Below are 23,737 nucleotides of genomic sequence, written 5' to 3'. Positions count from 1 at the left end.
CACCACAGAAATATAAAATATAGAATGAGTGAGGGCCTGTGGCAACTTTTTTTTTCTTATTTTATACATTTCCACCAAAATTTATCATTTGGTTTCCAGGATTATAGCATTCAGGGAGAGAGTATTGTTCAACTTTAGGTAAGTACCTATATAATCTAATGAAAGAACACCTCATAAGGAAGTAGGCAATGTAAATATATATTCTCTTTCTCTGATTTTTCTTTCCCTGTCATTCCTTTGTCCTCACCACACACCCTCCTTCAATCTCTGCTCTCTTTTGCCAGTGCTACAAAGTATTATAAATGTCCTAGTATTTAGTAAAAACTTCTATGAATATTGCTCTCAACTGCCTGCCTTGATTTAAATTATGATTTTTGACAGGGGCTCTGAGTAAAATGGAAGAGGAGATTTGCAATAGCGATTCTCTAATTCTTATGTTAATCCATTTTGTACTATTTTTACTTTGTCTCTTGTTGAATTTTTCTCATTTTTTTTTTTAATCAGGTGACATGAAAGGGGATTAAAGATGGGCTCTGTTAAAGTGTCAGGCCCGTCTAAAGCCTTTTTGCTTCACAGTACGATTTGCTGGTGGTGAACTTTGGTGCAGCCACAGTCTCCACTGTGACCTTGTATGACAGCACCCTGGTGGTGATACTGCAGGGCCCTGTCAGGAGAGGGTGCAGGGTTGGCAGGCCGTGTACCACCTAGAGAAGCTGCCTGATTTTCCTACAAGAGTCAGAAACTATTTAGTGCTCGGTTTTCAGCTTTAGTTGGCAGTAATTTGTAAATTCTTCCATATTTAATCTTTCCTCTGTGGAGCAGGACCGTTAGACTGTTTTACTTGCCCTGCCTTTACAATTCAATCGAGGAGGGGCATTCACTTTCCTACTCTGATCTTTTCAAGAGCTCTCCTGTTTGCATTCATTGCAAGGTCAAGCTGTACATGGACCAGATTGCAATCCACTGTGTAAACGGGTCTATTAGGTAGGGGTCACAGAGCCCAACTTAAAGGAATTAGAGACCCCATCACCTAATTCTTCATGTATGTATTAAAAAATATTCTTTGTGAACACCTACTATGTGGCAAATGGCACCAGAAAGAAGCTTCCCTCATCTTTAGAATCTCATTGCAGTGGAGACAAATGACATACAAAGATAATTACTAGCTCTGGGAGCTGGCAGCCTAGGAGAGAACAACCAACACTTTCTGCAGGAATGGGTGAAGGTTTGGCAGAAGTAAGATTTGAGCTCAAGTATTAGTTGATTTTTGTTTTAAAGTTCTATACACCAATCTCTTATGTTAAATCTGTATCAAGCTATTTTCCTATCAACAACTCCACATACTCTGAATTTCTCCTGTCATTTAGATTATTGGGACATGTGTTTGTTCATTCTGAAGCCATAAATTGCATTACTTCATTTCCTCTAACCCCCCACCTTGTTTCTTTCATATGATTTTCAATAATATAGTTCCAGCATTTTATGCATGTTCTTTGTCAATTCAAGAAACCATCAACAACTTAAACCTAACAAGTATCTAATTCTCGCCAAAGATTAACAGCGTTTGGCACTTATCCTGATTTTATCTTGGTCTCAACTGTATTATCAGATTATTACTTTCATTTTTCTATTCCCCACAGATATTTATAAAATAAGTAAATTATCAAATTGTCAAATAATGGCAACAAAAAACTGCTGGGACCAAAACATCTAAAAAAGTCTTAAAAAGAGGCAGAATAAAGTGGGAGAACTGTAACTGGCAATGAAGCCACAGTAATTAAGACGAAGATTATAGTATTGCTGCAGAGATGAACTGACCAATAGAAGAGAATACAAAAGCAAGAAGCAATGCCATTTTGTATTCTCTAAGTTGGTAAACAATTGCAACAGTGTGACAATATAAACATACTGAGAATGTGGAGTGGGGGAACTCTTCTCACTGCTGGTGGGGCTGGGGTATAATCAGGTGCTCCAGCTTTGGAAAACTCAGTATCAGTAAAATTGAAGATGCCAGTGTCCTCTGAGTCTGCAATTCTACCTCTAGGCATATGCCCTAGGGCATTGTCTTCAACCATGGCTGCCATTAAATGTAAAGTCTGGAGAGTGGGGAATGATTTTTTTAAAGCTCCTGGCATGATTCTAATGTGCAGTCAGGTTTGAGAGCAGTATCTTAGAGGAAATGAGGCAACCATAACCACTGAACATGTACAAGAATGTTTAGAAAAATGTTAGTATCAGCACAAGCTGGAATTCCACATGCCACCCATAGAAGCTCGGGTAATCAAAATGTAGTATACTCACAAAGCAGTAAAAAAGAGAAAACAGTCCATAGGCTCTTTACGTGAATCTTAGAAGCAATGCTGAGCTTAAACGAATTTCAGAAGATTAGGTACCATTAAAGATCAGAAAACAAGCAAACTTAAACATGATTTTGCTTAGGCTTACATCATATATGGTTAAAAAATGCAAGGGATGTAGCTTAGCATTTGGAGTAGTGGGGAGGCAGTGGAATACAGTGGAGGGACCACACACAAGTCCTTTCAATGCTATTAATAATTTTCTAGTTAAGTTGGGCGATGGCTTCACAGATATTTATTATCTTGCTTCATAACTTATATATGCTTCTGTGTACATGAAATACTACACCATATAATTATACTTAAAGGCCTTTTTAAAATTTTATTGCCTTATTGTATATCCTTCCAGTGTTTTTATGCAAATAAATGCAAACATGAATGCACATTCTCATTTTCCCCCCTTACACAAAAATAGCACATAAATTGTTCTAAACCTTGATTTTTTTCCACTTGATCATATATGCTGGAGATCTTCCCATATCACTGTACTTTTTTGAAAAAATATTTTTATAGTATAATTAACATACTGTTAGTTTCAGGTGAACAATATAATGATTCAACAATTCTATACATTATGCGGTGTACTTTGAATCTGTTTTATCTCTGCCCCCACCCCCTCCTTCCCCCACTTAAAGGCCTTTTTAATTACACTAGCTCCTCAGAGTAGAACCTGTCCTTCCTGTCCAGGTACTTAGAATGTTCCACACATATCTAGAGCATTAAATCCTCCCATTTTTTAGTGGTTCCCTTTGCCTAGAAAGCACAAATTGTCCTTGTGACTTGCATTTGCTGTTGCTGATGTCACATGTAACAATCAGCCTATTTGTTAATTTGTGCTTAGTTAACACTGGCAGTTACACTTTCTACCATCCATGCTCTTCTAGGGAAAAAGGGCTTCAAATGTGTCTGAATATCTTCTAAATGCCAGATGTTACCCGATATTTCCATTTAGTTCTTTTAATCATTAAAGCTAATCTTTATGAAAACATTTTGAATGTAGCATTAATAACCCCTGCTCATAGGGATTAAAAGTGTTCTTCTGAAGCCAGACTTCGTGGGTTCAAATCCCAGCTCCATCATTAATTAGCATTATGACTTTGGGCAAATTACCCTCTGTTATACTTCCAATTCCTCATATATAAAGTGGAGGTAATAAAAGAAACCTATTCATAGAGATATCCTATAGTTAAATGAGTTCATAAATTTAAAACATTTAAAAGACCGGCTGGCTCCTACTAAATTTTCAATTCATGTTATCTTGTGCATTTTCCTAAAATACAGCTTTCAAAGAGGATTCCCCACCCCCTGAATCCTTTAAAAATATTTTTTATAAGACTTGCTGTTTGAGAATATAAGTACCTGTATATCTTTCCAATTACTCATTCCTTTATGTCTTCACTTCTTTTTCAATAATTCCCTTCCTAATTCCCAAAAGGATTTAACTGGAGAATGACAATCTCATCAGGCTACCTTAATATCCTTCTATGTACTAACTACTTTACATATATTAATTTAATTCTAAGCACAATTGTTTAGAAAGGCATAATCTTTCCCATTTTACCAATGAAGAGATTGAAGCAAGAGAGGTTAAGTGTCTTGTTTCATATTAAAAAGCTGGTTTCAGAGCAGAATTAGCACATAGGTTTTTCTGATTATAGACCTTAATCACCATACCACACTGACAAGTGTTTTCAGAAGATAATACTAGTGCAAGTGTGGAGTTTGGACTAAGGAAATGAGACTGGAAGTGGGAAATATTGGAATTGGGCCAGCTTCATGCACACACTTGAACATGTGAATGAAAAAAAATGAACAGAAATAAAAATAAGGCTTACATGTAATAACGGAGGTTATTATGTTTAGTTAGGTCCTTTTGAACAGTGATAGTAAGGTATATATTCATAATTTTTAGTCAAAGCATCTGAATCCTGACCGTATATTATTTATATATTTAGTTGTGTATTTTTTACATGATATAAAAATCACCCGTAGGGACATAGTTCATATATGGGATGGAAATTATTTCATCTTTTTAGCTCAACATCCATGTTAGATAACCACATCAGAAAAAGGAAAAATATCTTCTGCTTTACTCAGTTGAAAGCTGACTCTTTCTCTCATAGCATCCTGGTTTTTTTTTCTTTTTTTTTGTAATTGACAGTTTGCCATGTATATAAAAATTATACAAACATAAAGACACCCACATACAAATGTGTTTGTTCTTAGATATTATTTTCCAAGTTTCATCTAGGTTTATGAATTTATAAATATTAACATTAATAGATGCAAATAACGTAGTGACTGTTACACAGGCTATCAGCCATTTGGTCTGGGAGGCTACATTTGTGTCTTTAGAGGTCAGCACAGTGTTCTAAAGAAGTTGGACTTTCAAAGCCTTTGGATGAGACACATACGCTACCTGCCTGAAGGCATTTGAGCTTGATAGGCAATAAAGCTTGCAGACATTTCTACTTACGTCATATTATTGAAATCAAAATTTGACTATCTATAGTATGTGAGTTAAATATGCTGCCTCTTTTTAATTTAATATAGTGCATTAAAGTATTTATAATGCTGTGTTCTAGGCACTTACATGAAGAATTTCATCTACTGTTAACATGAAATTAGTAATATGTTTAACAGTCTTAAGAAATATAAAAGAGCTACAATTCATTTTAAAATATTGACAGTTCACAAAAATAGCTAATCAAATAGATGAGACAATATATTTATGATGCAAAGATAAAAAATACTAGTGAAAATATTCGGAAATGAAAAGTAAAACACCAGATTCAAATGTTGTAATCAATGTAGAGAATGATATTGCATAAAATACAAACTTCAGCTAGATATTGTTATGTTGAAATTTATGGGAGACTATAATAAAACATGTTGAATACACATAATACAATATTAATAACTATTAAAATAGTTTACTAATAACTCTTAAGATGATAATGTGTTAATAACTATTAAGATAAATGACAAGCCACAGTCGCATATTTGTTTTGGGGTTTATTACTTGGTACTTGTGTACCCCAATGTAGTACAAATTCCATGACGGCCGGGCTGTCTGCTTTGTCATTAGGTCATATTCTGTACTTAACACACCACTTGTCACATAGAAGGTACTCAGTGAATGTTCCATGAATGGCCAGGTCACAGTGATCTGTGGTCCCTCTGATCCATTATTAGTCATGCTGAAATACTGCACAATGCTTTACAGATCTTGATGGTAACTCTACTGAAACAGAGCTATTAATGGCACATAGTGCCACTATACACAGACTTAGAGTATTTATCCATTAGCTGATGTACAAAATCTAAACTTGGCACATGAAAAGTGATTTCAGATTTTTAAGTCCCAACTTGGCAGATGAAAAATCCATTTAAGAGTGTAAAGCATGGGATGGGATGCCTGGGTGGCTCAGTTGGTTAAGTGGTTAAGTGATCGACTCTTGATTTCAGCTCAGGTCATGATTTTCAGGATTGTGAGATCGAGCCCTATGAAGGGCTCTGCTCTGGGCAAGGAAGCTGCTTGGGATTCTCTCCCTCTGCCGCTCCTCCCCCGCTATGTGCTTACTCTCTCTCTTAAAAAAAAAAAAGTGTAAAGCACAATGTTTAAAAATGTAAATACAAAATTTCAGTTTAACATTGATAATGACCTGTAACTGAAGCAAGTAAAAATGAAGGCCTGATGTATAGCATGAAACTGAGAAGAGTCTTATAAAAGGAACTGTCTGGTCATGAGGATTAGTAGCTAGTGAGAAGGAGGAGGAGACACAGAGGAATCTAGTCTGAATCTGAGGTTAGTGGTGGCTTTGACTTTCCTAGGCACAGAAGAGAAGAAATAGATTTGGGGATAAATAATAAGATCCACTTGGGAATATATTGAATTCGAGGTGTTTGTGAGGCATTCATATAGCAATATATGTATATATATATATATATATAGCAAAAAAATATATATATTTATCTTAATTTTGCTGCTAACTTGCTAAAACTTTTACTCAAACTACAAAGAAAAAAAACAGCATGAAAATACCTTTGAGCATCTACAAAATACAGGTTGTTTAGCACCAGTTTAAATTCCAATTTAAAACCTATCTCCTGGTTCTCTTCTGCAGGTAACATATAATGGAATGGACTTTTTTCCTTTGGAAGCAAATTGTTTTCCAGATTTAAACCCGCTACCAACAACATAGGATTAAATATTCGCATCTCTTTAAAGTTAAGCTGAGATTCAAGCTTCAGGGGAAATTAATTTTGTATTCATTTGGTAGCTTGGGAAATGGTGAGTTTTTTAAATAAGCAGGATCAAATTAGTCAGTTTTGCAGTACTGGGAAATCCAACTCTTATGGGAAAGTTATTCCTGAAAGTAGATTAGTCTGGAGACTAGCGATCAAGTGTAACTAAGTGAACAACAGCCAGCTTCCATCCAAGCAAGAGCCCATATAATCTTAGACCCACAAAGAAGAAAGGGCTGCTGGTACCTTTGTGGCTAGGTAAAGCAGCACTTTAGATATTTATTAACTCACTTAGTCCTTATAACAATCATATGAGATATTATCATGCCATTTTGCAGGTGAGGAAGTGGAATGAAATAATGTGTCCAAGGTCACATGCTAGTAAATGGTTGAACTGGAATTTTAACCCAGGAAATTCTAACCCCACTCTTACCTACTACAATACACCTTTTCTTAAATATGTGAAGGAGGGCTAACACTGACATGAAAAGTCTGGAAATGAAATTGCATCAGTGGAAACATTTTATCTGCTTTTATTTTCTGGGATAGTTTCAGTTTAGTGAAATTTTGTATTTCAATAAATATTAATTCACTAAATGAAGTTGTGTGACTTCCTCCTTCCAAGGGCAGTTTAGTAATGTGGTCGAGATTTCTCTGCCTCTCCCAGCTTTCTGACTATGCGTAAATCATTTAATTGCTACTTGACTCAATTCCTGTATTTATTGATAAATAATGGTTTACCAATATCTTTATACATTTGTAAAGATTAAATAAGATAAGGCAAGTAAAACTTTAAAACAATGCTTACTGGAAAAAAAAAGCAGTGATTGTTGTATAAACATTAGTTAGTATGCTGTTGTAAGACTTCTTTGGTCAATAAACCACAAAATTAAAATCTTAATGTTTGATTGGAAAATCTGACTACAGCTGGGCTTACTCTCGAACAGTTTCCATTTATCCCTTCTTTCCAAATTCCCCTTTATTACCTCTTATACTACAAAGTGTTAGGAAAAGATGAAGTATTAATTTTCTTTTTTTTTTACAGAAGGAAATTTTACTTCTAAAAGCTTATTTTAAAATCTTTTCAATAAATGGAACTGGGAAATTATTTGTTCATATGGACAAAAATGAAATTGGACTCCCTATTTCATACCACATACACCCAAAATAAAAAATAAAAAATAATTAAGACAATTTTGCCAAAGAAGAAATTACAAGGGAAATTTAAAAATATTTAGAGATGAATGAAGCAAAACCACAACATATCAAAACTTAAAATGGGATGCAGCGAAAGCAGTGCTAAGGGAAAATTTATAGTCATAAACACATTAAAATAAAAGGAAGATCTCAAATTGGCATTCTAACTTTACAATTTAAAAAACTAGAAATTCAGATGGATTTTCCATCCAGACTACGGATTTCTGTATCAATAACAGGTTTTGCTGCAGTAACAATACCAAAGTCTCAGTGCCTAATATAATAGAAGTTTATTTCTTATTTGTCTAAAATTTACTACAGGAAAGAGAAACTCTCCCAAGAAGTTATCTTCCATGTGTTATCTCAGAAATCCAGGCACGGAAGTGGAATTGTCTCCTGTACCAGTCTTAATTTTCTTAACAAATATTTGAGTGCATAGGAGGTATTGGCGATATAAAGGTGAGAAAGACAGATGTGCTTTCTTAGGGAGCTCACTATCTGGAAGTCAAGAGAAACACTGAACAAATAATTAAAAGCATTATCTGTCTGGAAAAGGAAGTTTAAACGTTCTTGACGGGAGAAAATAAGGAGGCAAAAACAGAAGGCACAAAACGTGATGCAGATTGGAGACGTGATACGCATTAGGGTTGCAAATGATAAATCCTGCTCCCAAGTCTCTCATTAGCAATTAAGTAAAGTGTGAGGAGCTGAGATTCGTTCTGTGGTCTGTAACTATCAGTTGGAAGGTAATCCACTGCTTCCTGGAAAAGCTGATTGCTTACTGGCCACGTGGTTACACCTAAACTATGTTTCAACCTACGCTCTGTTTAGCTACACCCCTTTCATCTTAACCACACCTCTTGATTCACAAAGCAGTTCGTAAGCAAAGGGAATATCGCGAGAACTCTATATTGCCTCCCATTTGACGTTTTCAGCGGTGGTTGTCGCTGTTGTTCTCGCGATATTTTCGGGTAAACGGGAGCCCGGGCGACCCGGGCTTCTGTGAAAGATGGCGGTCGGCTGATACCGTAACACAAGGTAAAATAGACCCCGCTGGGTGGTGTTCTCCTGATTGTTCCAAGGCTGTTCAGGGCGTGAATGTGGTTAAGGAGGCTGAGAATCTGTCATGGGGTTGGCTCCCTGTTTTCATCATTCTGGGGAGAGGGCCGGACTGGGGAGCCGCTCCACCTCCCCCGGGGGCGTTGCTGGCAGGACCCTGGGCAGCGCTGCCCCTGGGAGCTCCTCTCTCCCCAGTCCGGTGTCTCTGCCTATCCTGCAACTTGAAGGAGTTTAAGTGCTTCTCCGATAGCGGCTGACCCTGACCCATTGCTCCTCGCGGTGTGCGGTGCCCCGGTGGCTCTTCTGGTCCTCACTGAGAAGGGTCCCGTGTTGTGAAGACCAGCCGGATCGTGTCCCCATCCTCCCGGGTGTCTGGCTCCCCACCCCCATACAGGCAAATACCAAATTCTTGGCAGCAGATTGCTCTCTTTAAGAAAGACCGAGGTCTTGGCCTCGCCTCGAAAGAGTTTCGCACGCCGCTTGGGGAAATGAGAAAGGGGCACGGCTGGCGAGATGCTATAGGAGAGAGGTCTGAGTGTCACTACTTTTCTTAAACCCTCGAGGGTTGAGAAACCTTCGGAAGGTAACTTGTCAATTCGTGGTAGGAAATAGCCTTGGGTATAAGTAGTGTATATGGTAGATAGGCCATTGTTTGAGAAAACATGTTTAACTTTTATATTTAGGATTTAGTGCCCTCAAGACTTAACGCAAAGTTACATAATATCTGTTAAAATGTTGCAAGACTGGCTTTCAGAAGCAATTAGAGATACATTTAAAAACAGGATTTGTTCATTTGTTTGAAGTTTTATTTAAGTAATTGCCTAGCCTGATACATTAAACTCTGGTATATAGCCGTTAAAAGAAATGAGTCAGGCTTCTTCACTGAAGAATTCAGGAGTATGCTTGTTTTGTTTATAGATATCTTTAAATTGATGCAGTTATTCCAGTTCTCCTAGAGAAAAAATAAATTTCATGGTTTCGGGGAGGGGGGGAAGGGGAAGAGAGTAGTTTTGTTTTGTTTTGTTTTTGATAATAAACTTTAGTACACAACTGAGTTGAAATGGCTTGAGGGTACAGATCATAAAAATATATCAAGCTTGAAAGATCTCTCAAAGGAAATCAGGCCTAGTCTGGAACATAAAAAAAAAAATTAGAAAAAATATATAAATTTATTTTCTTTAGGGATTAATGGTTTAATTGGAAGAAATAGTGAAACTTATTTTTAATGGAAGTTACATTTAGACAGTCTGCCAGCTAACAAATTCTATTTAACAGTTGTTCGGTATTTATTCTGATTCTGCCTTTTAATGTCATGATGGGGCAAATTAACCTCTTTGTGTCTTAGTTTCCTTATCTGCAAAATGGCAATAACAACATTTAACTCATAAGGTTGTTGGTGAGGATTAAATGAGTTAACACATGCCCTTAGAACAGTGCCATACAGTTAACATTCATTTAATATTAGCTCTTGTTCTTTAAAAATTTTTGTTTCCTAACTTCTGTAGTTACTCACAAGATGTTGCCTTGGTACTTAGTCAAAATACAGACTGAAGAAGATGCTTTTGAATGTAATTTCTTTCTGATCCCAAAAGTGATTAAACACTCTTCTTTTGTATGGTTAATATGTCTTTAAACTCCGTCTTCCAATGGCTTGCTTTCTTACGCTGTTCTCTCAATTACTAAGGTACAAATTCCTCCTTTCCACTACTCCATACAGTCTTATTATAGTCTAGGCCAGTTCTGCTCTTGGTGCCTTGTTGGCCCATTCTTGCATTTGGAGACATTCATTCTATTAGTGTATTTTATGAGTTCCTGACCTTTTCCACTTCAGTTTTGTACACTTTTATTGAGTAGTCAGTACAGTCAAGCTGTCATTTGAGGAAGACTGTATTTATCCTTGCTTCACATTGCTGCTAGGCACTTCCAAATTGTTGTGTTGCCATCACTCTACAGCCTCTTCTCTTAGCTTTTCTATCAATTTATATCATCCTCAGTCTATTCATATAATTAACCTAATCTCAGATACTATCCCTCTTTCCTCAAGGACTTTAACATAAATTTCAAATATTCTACAAATCTTTGCATTTCTTTTGAAAATTAGAAACATTTACCAAATGACTCATTTTTATCTTTGTTAGAAACTGTGAGGTAGCCATTATGCCTCCCTCCCTCCTTTTAAAGTAAAATATAATAGCAGATTCTGTGATGTTGAGGATCTTTCCAAATTTGTCACATAGCTAGTAAGTGACTGACTAGATATTAACCCAGGTTTTTTGGGGTCACAAAAGTCATATTTATACCATCTTACTCAGCTTCCAAATATACCTTTTTTAAAAATCACTTGGAAGTTTACTAGATTTATTTGAATTATGTTGGGGTAAATGATTTTAAAAACAACATGAACTCTATTGTAAAAAGTCTAAGTTTTAAAGTGAGAAGAATAAGTACTTTTGGGGGGCTATCTAGTATTTGTCAAGTGAAACTAAGTTATCTTTCATAATAAAATTTTAGTGAATTCTAATGCAATATAATCAAGTAATTGAAAGTTACAGACAAGTTATTGTTTTGCTTTTTGTTTCTGAAGTTCATTGATGGCCTGGATAATATCTGTTCTGTGTCCTTTCTCATTCTTATTAATGGCTTGTGTGAGTTTCATAGGGCTGCTGTAACAAATTACCATAAACTGGATGGCTTAAAAACATCAACATGTCTTTTCTCAGAGTTCAGTCAGCCTAGTTGACTGAAATCAAGGTCTTGGCAGGGCCATGTTCCCTCTGATAGCTCTACGAAAGAATCCATCCTTTCCGTTTGTAGCATCTGGGTAATCCTTGGCTCTCCTTGGTTTGTAGGTGCATCCCTCTAATCTCTGCCTCTGTCTTCACATGGCATTCTCTCCTGGTTATGTGTCTTCACCTGGCCTTCTTATAAGAACACAAGTCACTGGATTTTGGGCCTCTCTAATCCAGTATGATCTTCATCTTAACTAATTACATCTTCAAAGACCCAGATATTTCCAAATAAGGCCCATTCACAAACACCAGGGTTAGGACTCCATTGTATCCTTTTAGGGAACATACTTCATGGTCAACATGGTCATATATATTAACCAATTAAATATTTCTCATATTGCCAAATATATATTAAAAATAGAAGTTAGCTCATAAAATTTGGATAGCAGGAGTAAAATTGTTTCTCCATTTTTGTTTGGAGTAGTTAAACTTAAGCAGACTAAAAGGTGTTATGAATTCTGTGTTTTAATTTTGGCAAAGCATCTGATAGTCTCATTGTATTCAAATGGATGCAGTGATGAAATATGGGCTGTATGAAATGACTTAGATGAGTGATGATAGTATGTGTCTGTGTTCCAGCATGAAAGGTGGTTTCTTATTTCTTAGGCAGTTTTTCAAAGCATTGTCTTAGTCTCAGCTGTTATCAGTGACTTCCTAGACTTTTTTTGTTTGTTTTGCTTCTTAATATACATGACAGTTTAGGGGAGAAATTGAAGAAAACAGGTCTGTTACTGGAGACTGGGAAAGTATGAAGAGCAGCACCAACCAGTGGGCAAAGGAATCAAATGCAGGGGCTCCTAAGTTTTTAGATTTTGTGGACCAGTACACAAAATAGAGGAAAAAAAACAAAACAAAACAGGGGAAGGGGTTGCATGTGAGGACTGATGTAGAATTGCAGTTTTTAATCCAAAAATCAAAACAAACAAAAACCTCTGTTACCTACTTTTATCACTTCATAAAAGAAAGGACATTTTGACACATTAAAAAAAAGGAAGGAGATAATCTCAGATACAAGATTTTTAAATTGAATAAATTTAGCTTTAAAAGTTTCCTATATTGTCTTTGGGTTTTTCATTAAGGTTCAGAAAAGAAAATTTTATAACAGAATGGAAATGACTTCTGGAAACCAGTGATCTAGGGAACTTCTTTTTTTTCTTCCTTTAAAATTTATTTATTTGAGAGAGAAAGAGAGCACAAGCGGGGTGGGGGGTGTTGATGGGCAGAGGGAGAGGGAAAGAGTCTCAAGCTGACTCTTCCCTGAGCACGGAGCCCAATGCAGGGCTCAGTCTCACGACCCTGAGATCATGACCTGAGCTGAAACCAAGAGTTGGATGCTTAACCAGTTGAGCCACCCAGGTACCCCGATCTAGGGTATTTCTAAATGCATTTTTTAAAATGGCTGACCAAGCTAGATGGAGAAGCAGTGGAACTGGATAACTGGAAGAAGTCCAAGGGATTGGAAACACAGGGATAATGAAGAACAAATTTTTGTCCTAGTTAGGAAATTAAAGAGCCTGAAGGATAATTGGTTCTGCTCACAGAGGAAAATTAGTGTTTTAGATTTTAAAGATGGAGCAGTTTTAAAAGTTAAGAGGAGCCAAAATGTGGTCTTGCTTGTGTGTGGCTTTGCATAGAGAAGTCACTGGCATAGAAAATCAGTTACACTTACCTGGTAAAAGCGTTATCATTGTGAGTGAATGCCATAGGATAAGTGTCATAGGGTCATGACTTGCAAAGGATTGTGATGGAATGAGGAGGAAGAGAAGCATATTGAATGATCCAGGTGCTAGAGTCATTAAGGAAATTTTAAATATATCCAGATGTTAGTAGAAGATGATCATTTGTACTGAAGTGTCAGTGTACACTGTGGTTTGGGGCATGGACTCTGGAGCCAAGCTGCTTGGGATCGAATCCATGTTCTATCACTTGCTGTGTGGCCCTGCAAAAATTACTTGACTGTTCTGTGCCTCAGTTTCTTAACTATAAATGAGAATAAAAATAGCATCTACTTCATAGAGTTGTTTAGGGGGTTAAATGAATAAATATATAAAATGCTTCAAATAATACCTAACACATAGTATGAAAGCTATAATTCTGTATAGTATATGTGTTTATTATTATTAGAAGTAGAAGGGAAGAGATGGTTGAGAAACTGTAATATGATGTATAAAACATGTGCTGCTTTACCCTGTGAGTCTCAGAAATGAAGTAAGGATTCGAAGGGAATTACCACCAGGAGAATGTCAAGTTCCATGAAAAAAAGCAGGTAAAAGGATGCTTTTAGAAAAACTAGAAGTTATTGGATAATTTGTTCATATCAGAACAGTGGCTCTATGGAGTAGAGTGGCAGGTATTGAGGATGGAATGAGTTTCTTGGATGTAGGTTAGTCCTGATCTAAGAGGAGTGGGACAGGAATGGCAGAGTGGCAAGGTGCTCCATTCTAGAAAAGTAATCGTGGAAAATAAGAATGGAAGATCATAGATAGAGTCTGGGAAGTAGCCAAGTGGGAGGAGTGCTGAATAAGCTGTATGAATTGTTAGAAGGTTTGTAAAACCAGCTGCTGTCATATCTTTATATGTAATTTAAAAGAAATTTATAAAGCTTAGAAAAATAAAGTTTAGGAGTAAAATTCAGTTTAATTCATTTGCTCAACAATGCTATCTATACCTGTTATGTGCCAACCACTCTTCTAAGTACTAGGACTACTAGAGTGGAAAAAAACAAAAATTCCTCTCCTTGTGGATCTTATATTTTTATATATTTACTTATAACTGTTTTGATTGGAAAGCTGTGCTGTCATGGGTATTTCTGGGGAAATTTCCTTTCTTCCTTCTTTGGGGAATGTCCCTTCCTCCCTCCTTCCCTCCCTCCCCTCCTTCCTTTTTTCCCCTTAGTATTTATTAAATACCCCTGTCCCAGGTGTTGGAGGTCTACAGATCAAGTGAGACAGGTTCCTGCTCTAACATTATAGTGGAGAGAAAACAAAATTAAAAAAGCAATTAATTGAGTCTGAATTGTCTTTGGAATGACCCAATGAAAATGTCATAGAAAGAAAAATATATACATGTCTGCAGAGAGATTTGTACTGGGAATAAAAATTTGAGAAGAATCAGCATGTAGATGGAAATTGTAGGGTTGGGAGGTCACTGGGGGAAAATGTGGGGGTTGGGAGGAGCACCAAGTGCAGAATCTGAAGGAAGAGGAATCTGTACAGTAAGCCAAAGAAGGTCTTCAAGGTAGAATGAAAATCAGGAATATAGTATCACTTAAGCCAAGGTAAGATTCTGTTTCAAGAAGAAAAAGAAGTGATAAACTATTTTTTCAGAGTCAAAATTAGATAAGGACTAGAAAATGTCCATAAGATTTCGTACTAAAGAAGTTGTTAATGACCAAGCTCAGATCAAATTTAGTTAAGAGGTGAGCATGTAGTGAGGAAGTAGTCACAGTATACAAATAGGGACAGGTTTTTTTGTTTTTTTTTTTTTAATAGTAAACTCTACCCCCAGCATGGGGCTTGAGCTTACCACCCTGAGATCAAGAGTCACATGCTCAATTGACTGAGCCAGCCAAGTGCCCTGACAATTCATTCTTTTAAGTTTGGCTTATAGATAAGCAGCCAGAGATATATAGCTGCAGTTGGACTGGATTTAATGTGGAGTTTTGTTCTAAAGATAAGAGGTTTGAACATATTTAATATTTAACTCCAATAGGAATGAGTAGAAATTGAAAGACTGAAGAAGAATCAATCTTGGTATAGTTACCACTAAGCAGGTACAGAAAATAAATTTGATTACTCTGAGTTTAATAAACTTAGGGAGCACAGCTTATGCCTACAAACACTCAGAAGCTTAATTTACAAATGAGAATACCAGTTTTATAATTGTCATGGGGATCAGAAACTCATCTGTCATGTTTACATGTCTCTTTTTTCGTTAAGAAAAACATACACATGAAAAGCAAAATTATAATCTGAAGGCCACGTTGTGCATATGGAATAGGAAAGAGAAGTTAGTTGGATGTTTTTAATAGCAAATGAAATCAACATATTAATGCTTCCAGTTTCACTTAAGAGCAGTAGCCCCCTTGTGGACTGATTAGTAGTGCCCCTGGTTAGGGACTGGTCTCTTGGACAGTATTCATGATCACTGCCAGTTTTTACTTCTCTGACTCTCCTTTTTGTTCACAAATGCCCTTTCTGTGGCCCATTCTTTCTATATTAATCCTACCCATTGGATTTCAGATGAGTCTGCTTTCTTCTAGAGAAATTCTTTTTCTTTTAGTGGCTCCCGCAACCATTTGATTTATTCTATTAGGTGTTGATTTTATTAATACAACTTTGATGTCTAGTAATGCTTTATAGTATCACCTCTAGTATTATTTATATAAGTCAGTCTTATAAAAGTTATATGAATATTTGAGAATTCAGTTATTTTTATGGCTTTGTAACATATTTTAGATATAGTTGGCATACTGGTCAAAAAAAGAATACCAAGCAGGCAGTTTTTAAATAATACTTCTATTGCAAAAATAGATAGAAAGTCCAAAATTTTGTTAAAAAGACAATTAAAATCCTTCCATGATTTAACATTTTTGCATATAGACTTTGAATCAGTTTCTTGTGTATCTTTCCTCCCGTTTCCCATAAAACTGGACTTCTACAACTTTCTAGTGTTTTCCTAATGTATTATGAGTATTTTCCTATGTCATTAAATGTTTTATAAGATTTTCGGTGTTTACATACATTCAGAGCTTTTAATTCACCATAGTTTGTATACTGGCTACCCAGCATTTCTTTCTTTCTTTGATATTTAAAAATAACAATATGAGAGGGATGCCTGGGTGGCTCAGTTGGTTGGGTGTCTGCCTTTGGCTCGGGTCATGATCCCGGGGTCCTGGGATCGAGCCCCGCATTGAGCTCCCCGCTCGGTGGGGAGCCTGCTTCTCCCTCTGCCTGCCGCTCCCCCTGCTTGTGTTCTCTGACAAATAGATAAATAAAGTCTTTAAAAAAAAAAATAACAATATGAGAATTATTCTCATAATGAGAATTATCCTCATAATCAAAGTTTTGGTGACAACCAGATTATTACCTCAGGATACTTTCCTAAAAAGGGAATTTACTTAGTCAAAAGGAGAGTGGTAAATATTTATATTCTTGCTAGCAATAGATTAGCATATCTATTTTATTTCATTGTCATCTATTAGTGGGAATGTATTTTAATATTTACTAATTTAATAGAAGAAACATTTTCTTATTTTAATTTGTATATTTAAATATTATGAATGTGAATTGCTTTTCACTTTTTTGCTGTTTAATGTGTTTGTGTGTGTAAATTGCCTTTCATTAGTATGTTTTGTCAGGGTGGGATGGAGAAAGGAGAGGTGCGTTACAAGCATTAAGCTTTTTTCTCAAGGAGGAATGAAAATGTTAAGTTGTTCCAAGAACATTTGTCAGTTATCTAAAATTAAAAGAAACCTTTGTATCTTTTTTAGAGTATTCAGTTAGTTATTATTTATTCCTTAGCATGACTATATGAAAGAAGAAGGTTTTCCTGAAGATGAGGCGACTGAATCGGAAAAAAACCTTAAGTTTGGTGAAAGAGCTGGATGCCTTTCCGAAGGTTCCTGAGAGCTATGTAGAGACGTCAGCCAGTGGGGGTACAGGTGAGTATCAGTTCCAATTAAAACTCCTTCAAGTGCAGCTTCTTAGGGAGCCAGGCAACAACATACAGAAATGTAGTCATGAAGAAGAACTCATCAATGAATTGCACAATAACTTTGTGACTGGTCTGTCTTTATGTCACACTGTTTGCCCTAATTTTATTGTCATGTATATTTTCTTTGGCATCTAAACCCAGTGCAGTCTATGCATTTAGCAGCATTTATTAAAACATTGCTGAACAAATTAATCCAATTTTACTGCTTTGGTGCTCTTGAGTTATGTATAATTGTATATAAATAGAATTGAACTTGGAAGAAGTTATTTAATGATCTTGAACTGCTTCAGTCCTATTTTGATTAAGAATAAATCAATTTAGATATTATAATAGAAATTCTTAGTTTCATATTACTGGAGAGAGGCAGCATGAGGTAGTAGTTAAGAGCTTAGACTCTGGAACCAGACCGTCTGGATTTAAATCCCACCTCTACCTCTTCCTAACTACTTGACCTTAAGAAAGTTACTTAATCCATCTATGCTTTAGTTTCTTCTTCCATGAAATGGGGATAATATCAATATTTACCTGGTAGGGTTACTCTAAAATTAAGTAAATTAATATTTAAAAAATGCTTAATGCAGTACCTGGTACAAAAAGAAGTGTTCATTAAATAAAACAAATATGAAATATATAAGAAAAATATGTGACTATGACAGTATTTACTATTATTTCTTTCCCCATGAAGAGCTAATAAAATATTTCACATAAGATTGACATTTCATTTGGTAAAATGTGTAGTTAAGTTGCTTGCTATTTCTAATCTGTGATTGTTTTTTTAATGAAAAAATGCAAGTTCTTCTTGCACAATCCATTTTAAGTATATTTTGTCACAGTATAAGATAGTTCTTTTCTTTTTGTCAGATATTTTCTTGCTTTTATAAATGAGGTGATATATTTAGGAGATTCCAAAGTAGATGAGAATTTTATTAGAGATTTGGAGATGTTATTTGAGTTTCTGGTACACAGATTGTCATGGCTTCTCAGGAGCTAAGAATTAGTCTAGTTTTTTTATAGATTGGCTACAGGTATGGATGTGTTTTTAATTATGAGGAGACTGCTTTCAAATTTGTAGTGTAAGACTTATGCTTACTTTCATCATTTATCATATCTATGGCAGTGCTATATATAAGAAAGGAAAAATTTTGTGTCTTGTAAAATTTGGCAGATCTATTTAGTGAGATACCCTTAATATTGATGAGATAAAATGCTTCTCACTAGTAGAAATGTTTGTGTTCATGTTTGTGCTCATTAAATCTTCATTTTTGAGCTGTTTTAGAAAGAAATCTATAATGAACATTTTAAGAAAAACCTTTTATAGTATCCATTCATATGGCAATCATATAAGGGCTTTCTTTGCTAATTTTAATCTCACTTAAAATAGTTTCCTGTTTACTTTTTAAAAATAATTCTGGTTTTTTGTTTCGTTTCTCAGTTTCTCTAATAGCATTTACCACAATGGCTTTATTAACCATAATGGAATTTTCAGTATATCAAGATACATGGATGAAGTATGAATATGAAGTAGATAAGGATTTTTCTAGGTAACTTCTTTTTTCTTCTTGAAATATCTTTGGATTCAAATTGTTTTAAACTTAGCATATCCTTTTAAAAATTTTTTCTAACCTTTTATACTTGGTTTATTTTAGTTCTGAAGAAGTAGTCCTGAAAAATTTTCCTTAATTGCATGCATTAGGTGAAACATTTTAGAATCATTTCAATATTGGTTAAATTCTAAAAGAGAGATCTTCTTGATTAATATGCACTTGTATAAAAAGGTTAGGAGAACATAATATATATATATTTTTTTAGATGCTGAAATGGTAGAAATTGTTTAATGTTTTGAAACTGTTTACTCTTTAGATTTTGAAATACCTTACTTGTGTGTGCTGGAAAATAAAGTGTCTAAAGCTACATTGTATATGCTTATAACTAGATTTTTATAAATTTTATCTAAATACAGTTTTACTATAAATAACATCACTTTTAACCCTTTGAAAATATATACTTAATTTATTTGTATTTGGATTTTTTAATGATTGGAGATTACAGGTTTATAATGTTAAGATTGCACTAGGTGGGGGGGGTATACTTTACTTCCCAATTTCAATTCCATTTCTGCCGTTTACTAGCTATGTGACTTTAGGGAAGTTACTAAATCTATGTTTGCATGTACTTCAGTCTCCTTTTTCATAAAAATGGGGATAATAGTTATAGTATCTTCCTCATGGGGTTAATGAGAATTAAGTAAGTCAATATTGGTAAATTGCTATGTAACTTTGGGCAAATCACACAACTGACTTCTTTTGGGCCTCAGTTTCTTCATCTGTAATATGAGTATTATTCTGGATACTAGTAGTTTTCAAAGAATTTGTTGTTTTTAGCACCAATGAATCACTTGTTGCTTTTTTTCAAATGAAGTATTACATAGGTTACCTCATAAGCTAGTGGGGATGCCCAGAAGCCTGGCCACTTGGCCTCATTCTCTGGTTCCTACAGCATCTCCTAAGCCTAAACCCCACAGTTATTTGGAGTACAGTTTGAACTCTAGACAATTTTAAGATGATATGAAGCTCCAAAAATCTGTAGTTCCTATTGAAACCAGAGAAAAATTATTAGAGGGAAAAAGTTTTGATTGGAAGCACAAGATGGGACTGATATTGGTTGTACTCATTCTGTTATTCATGGTGCTTAATACTGGTATTTGAAAATTAATTTGATTTGAATTGATCCTTTGAAAATAAAGCATTGGCTGAGCCTTTTTAAAAGGCTACACAAAACTTTAAGCATCATAGGGGTTTTTTTTCCTGGCAGTTTGGTGCATTTACCCTGAGCCACTCAGACTTAGTTTCCAATATGCCACTTCAGTGGTTACGGGATCTTCAACCAGGCATTTACTCTGCTCCGAACACCACTGGCTTATCTGCAAAATTGGAAAGCTGTCTACTTTATATAGGTCCATGATAAGGAATAAAAAAGATAGGGTGCCTGGGTGGCTCAGTCAGTTAAGCGTCTGCCTTTGGCTTGGGTCATGATCTCAGGGTCCTGAGATAGAGCCCCTCATCTGGGCTCCCTGCTCAGTGGGGAGTCTGCTTCTTCCTCCGCCTCTCCCCACTGCTTGTGGCTCTCTCTCTCTCTGGGTCTCAAATAAATAAAATCTTAAAAAAAAAAAAAAAAGAATAAAAAAGGTAATAATTGTAGGGCATTAGGCATAATGCCTGATACGATATTTCTGATAAATAGAAAAGAAAGACTTGTAATTCCTAACCCTTGATTTTGAAAATTTTACATTCTTCAAAGAATATTCTATATAGGGTTTATGTAAACAGAGGTAGACTTTTCTGAGTTGCTTGGAGTCATTGTTGAGTTACCATGATTAAATTAAAGGATACTGTGTTGAAAACTTGTGAAATCAGAAAGGCTTTTAGAGTAATTGCAAAATATAGAATTTTTACTTTTAAAGTGCCTTTGTTTTGGCCGTAAGAAATGCTATCCAAGTTCTAATCAACATATTTTATTCTGTTTGAAATCCAAGTTTTCATAGATCAGTTGATTTATATTTCTCATGTTTTCTTGATTGTTTGGTAGGTACTAACATTTCCTTTTTGTCTCCTAGCAAATTGAGAATCAATATAGATATTACTGTTGCTATGAAGTGTCAATGTAAGTACACCTTTAACTTGTTGAGTCCATGTATTGTTTATGGTTTAAAGAATTGTTAGTAAAAAGACCACTGGTGGTGTTTTAACTTTATTTTTTCCTTTATGGTATCTTAAAATGCTATGGTAATGTTATTTAATAATGCAAGTTGTTTTGCTCCCCAGCTTATATTCTTTAAATTTCTTTTCCATGAGGAGAAGAGATTTAACTTTCACATTAGTATAATTAAAAGAAAACTGGAGGAAATTTTCATGAGTCAGAGTTCTAATTTAGATGTATCATTTATTTCTTTCTTGTTTGGAGTTACCAGTTTTACACCCACCTATGCTCTACAACATATCCTGTTTCACTGTTTTGGTTTGTCACCCTTAACTTGCAGTCTTGCATATTAAAATATGGATCCAAGTCTTTTAACTAAATAATGTGTTACCCTTTTTTATTTTCTTCTCTGGCTTCCCTTGATTATACTGGTAGAAGTGGGAAAATGTTAATATGCTAGATAGATAATGTTTGAATCAGTATTGCCCTCAAAGATGAGGATGTTTTTGCATGAAAGATATCTTTTAAATTACTGAAAATATCTCTTAAATTGAGATAAAATTTTTTAAAGTATAAAATAGTTTAAGCAGATAATTTCTGGGAGATTTCATCTCAGAAAAATTTTAAATCTCTTTCCCTTTTCATTTATTTTTCCTTATGGTAGTGGTTTTAAGAGTAAAGAAACACTTTATATTTAAACTATGAGTTTGTTACTACTGAATATATCATATTTTTGCCTTATTTTAGATGTTTGAATACCATTAAAATTTTCACCTTTTCAAAATAAACTTTTCCTATTTGTTGATTTGTTTAAAAAGTCATCAGTGGCTTTCTCTTAAAATTTCTTTTAATTTCTAAAAATTTTTGTATTTAATATTTTATTTGGCAGCCATTTAATTTAGTACTTGTGATTAGGTTCTTGACAATTTTTGCAAAGCTCTGCAGTTGAGTGAAGTTTATGCTTTTTACCGTGAGATTCTGAGTCACCTTTTTTACTGAACAAGAACCAGAAAAAGTATTACTGATTTTTTGAATACTTTCCACCAAAACTGTATAATGCGACTGTTTTAACGTTTGAACAAATAATTGGTATAGGAAAGTGATTTTATGTATTGGAATTTTCTGTTAGTCATTTCAGTTTGTTAGTTTATGTAATATATAGTTTGGCTCCGAAAATAGAATGTAAACTTCTATTTTTTTTATGCAGATGTTGGAGCAGATGTATTGGATTTAGCAGAAACAATGGTTGCATCTGCAGATGGTCTAGTTTATGAACCAGTAAGTTTAATGGACATGTACTTTTAAATAATATGCTATGAGATGTTGTTTTCTTGAAGACAGTTTTGATATTTGCTTTTAGTTTTGTAGCTTTTAATATATATATATGTGTGTGTGTGTGCGTGTATTTTTAATTTAAAAGTAACCCGTATTCTTTGTGAAGATTTCTAATACCAAAGCCTTGAGAATAACCATTGTTAGCATTTAGGATAAGCCTCTAAAGTCTGTTTTATAACCTTATTCATGTTTTATGTTTTTTGTTAATGCTTCCTGATAGTTTCCTTTTCTCTTATAGTTGCTATAATGATTAAATGTTCTTCTTTTCCTCCAATGATTTGGAAATTCTGTGTCCTATTTGTATTCTACTTTTAGCAAATTTAAGTCTTTAAAAATGTTTCAGCTGTATTCTCTTAACATAAGGAAGAATAAAGCAATATCTAAGAGGAGACATTTTCTATGCATTTACTTTTTTTTCTCTCCTTCAAACTTCCATTTCCCAAAGCTAGTGAAATTCTGACATTCTCCTATTGTTTTCATAGCACAAGTTGTGTATGATAGAACCAATTTGTCAGGAAACACCATCACGTTACAGGGGCAAATATCACATGACAGGAGTAGGTGATTACAAGTGATAACTAGCTCTAAAGAAGCTTTAGAGAATAAGGAAGGGAACTCCCAGCTACTTAGAGTTGCTCTCTGCTCAGTTGGCATTGTGGTACTTATGTTTACCCATGCATTCTTGAGTTCTTTTATCATTGACAGTTGTGAACCCTTCTTTAAGCAGATTGCAAAGTGAAGACTGAGGTGATGGAGGAGGATTAGAGATAGCTGAATGTGTCATAGGAAAAAAATAAAAGGAAGCCTTTAGGTCAGTTTTGATTATCACATTATTTTTAGCTTATAGCAATAAAATATATTTATGCCTTTTTATGCACACTTTTTAAGTAGAAATTTCTGGAGAAAAGGTAACTTTGTTATTGCCACTCTGAATCTCTTTGCTCCCTAACTCCTGTATTCCCACTCAAAAAATTGATTTCCCTGTAATTTTTATGAGGTTAGGTACCTTACAAATTCAGGTACCATGTTATCACATTTTAAACTATTATCTAGAAATTTCAATCTAGATAATTATTAGACATTTTAACATTTGCATTACATTTCATACTATTTTAAGAATAATTATTGAGTTTTAATTCTATGTTTTATTGCTTTTATTTTCTACCATTCTTTATTTTTTTTTTTATTTTTTATTTTTTTAAAGATTTTACTTATTTTATTTGAGAGAGAGAGTGAGAGAGAGAAAGAGCACAAGAGGGGGGAGCGGGAGAGGGAGAAGCAGACTCCCTGCCGAGCAGGGAGCCCGATGCGGGACTCGATCCCGGGACTCCAGGATCATGA

The 23,737-nt window shown here is 34.9% G+C and overlaps 1 protein-coding gene across 2 annotated transcripts in view; it reads left to right on the top strand.

Annotated features, from left to right (window-relative positions):
- Window positions 1–8,707: 8,707 nt before the first annotated feature.
- Window positions 8,708–23,737, top strand: part of ERGIC2 (ERGIC and golgi 2) — a 35,592-nt gene continuing 20,562 nt past the window's right edge. The window contains exons 1-5 of one of the 2 annotated variants that reach the window (XM_006747198.3): window positions 8,708–8,840; window positions 17,173–17,312; window positions 18,798–18,906; window positions 20,979–21,025; window positions 22,269–22,339. In XM_006747198.3, the coding sequence (XP_006747261.1) occupies window positions 17,207–17,312; window positions 18,798–18,906; window positions 20,979–21,025; window positions 22,269–22,339 (333 nt within the window). In that variant the 5' untranslated portion in view covers window positions 8,708–8,840; window positions 17,173–17,206. Of the gene's footprint in view, window positions 8,841–17,141; window positions 17,313–18,797; window positions 18,907–20,978; window positions 21,026–22,268; window positions 22,340–23,737 lie in introns of both variants that reach the window. The other variant, XM_081821384.1, reaches the window with a different exon arrangement.

This window comes from Leptonychotes weddellii, chromosome 5, assembly GCF_054177405.1.
Source record: "Leptonychotes weddellii isolate Sample4059 chromosome 5, ASM5417740v2, whole genome shotgun sequence".
In the NCBI taxonomy this organism is placed as follows: domain Eukaryota; kingdom Metazoa; phylum Chordata; class Mammalia; order Carnivora; family Phocidae; genus Leptonychotes; species Leptonychotes weddellii.
Note: the sequence above shows the minus strand (reverse complement) of the source record. Positions and strands in the feature narration are given on the sequence as shown.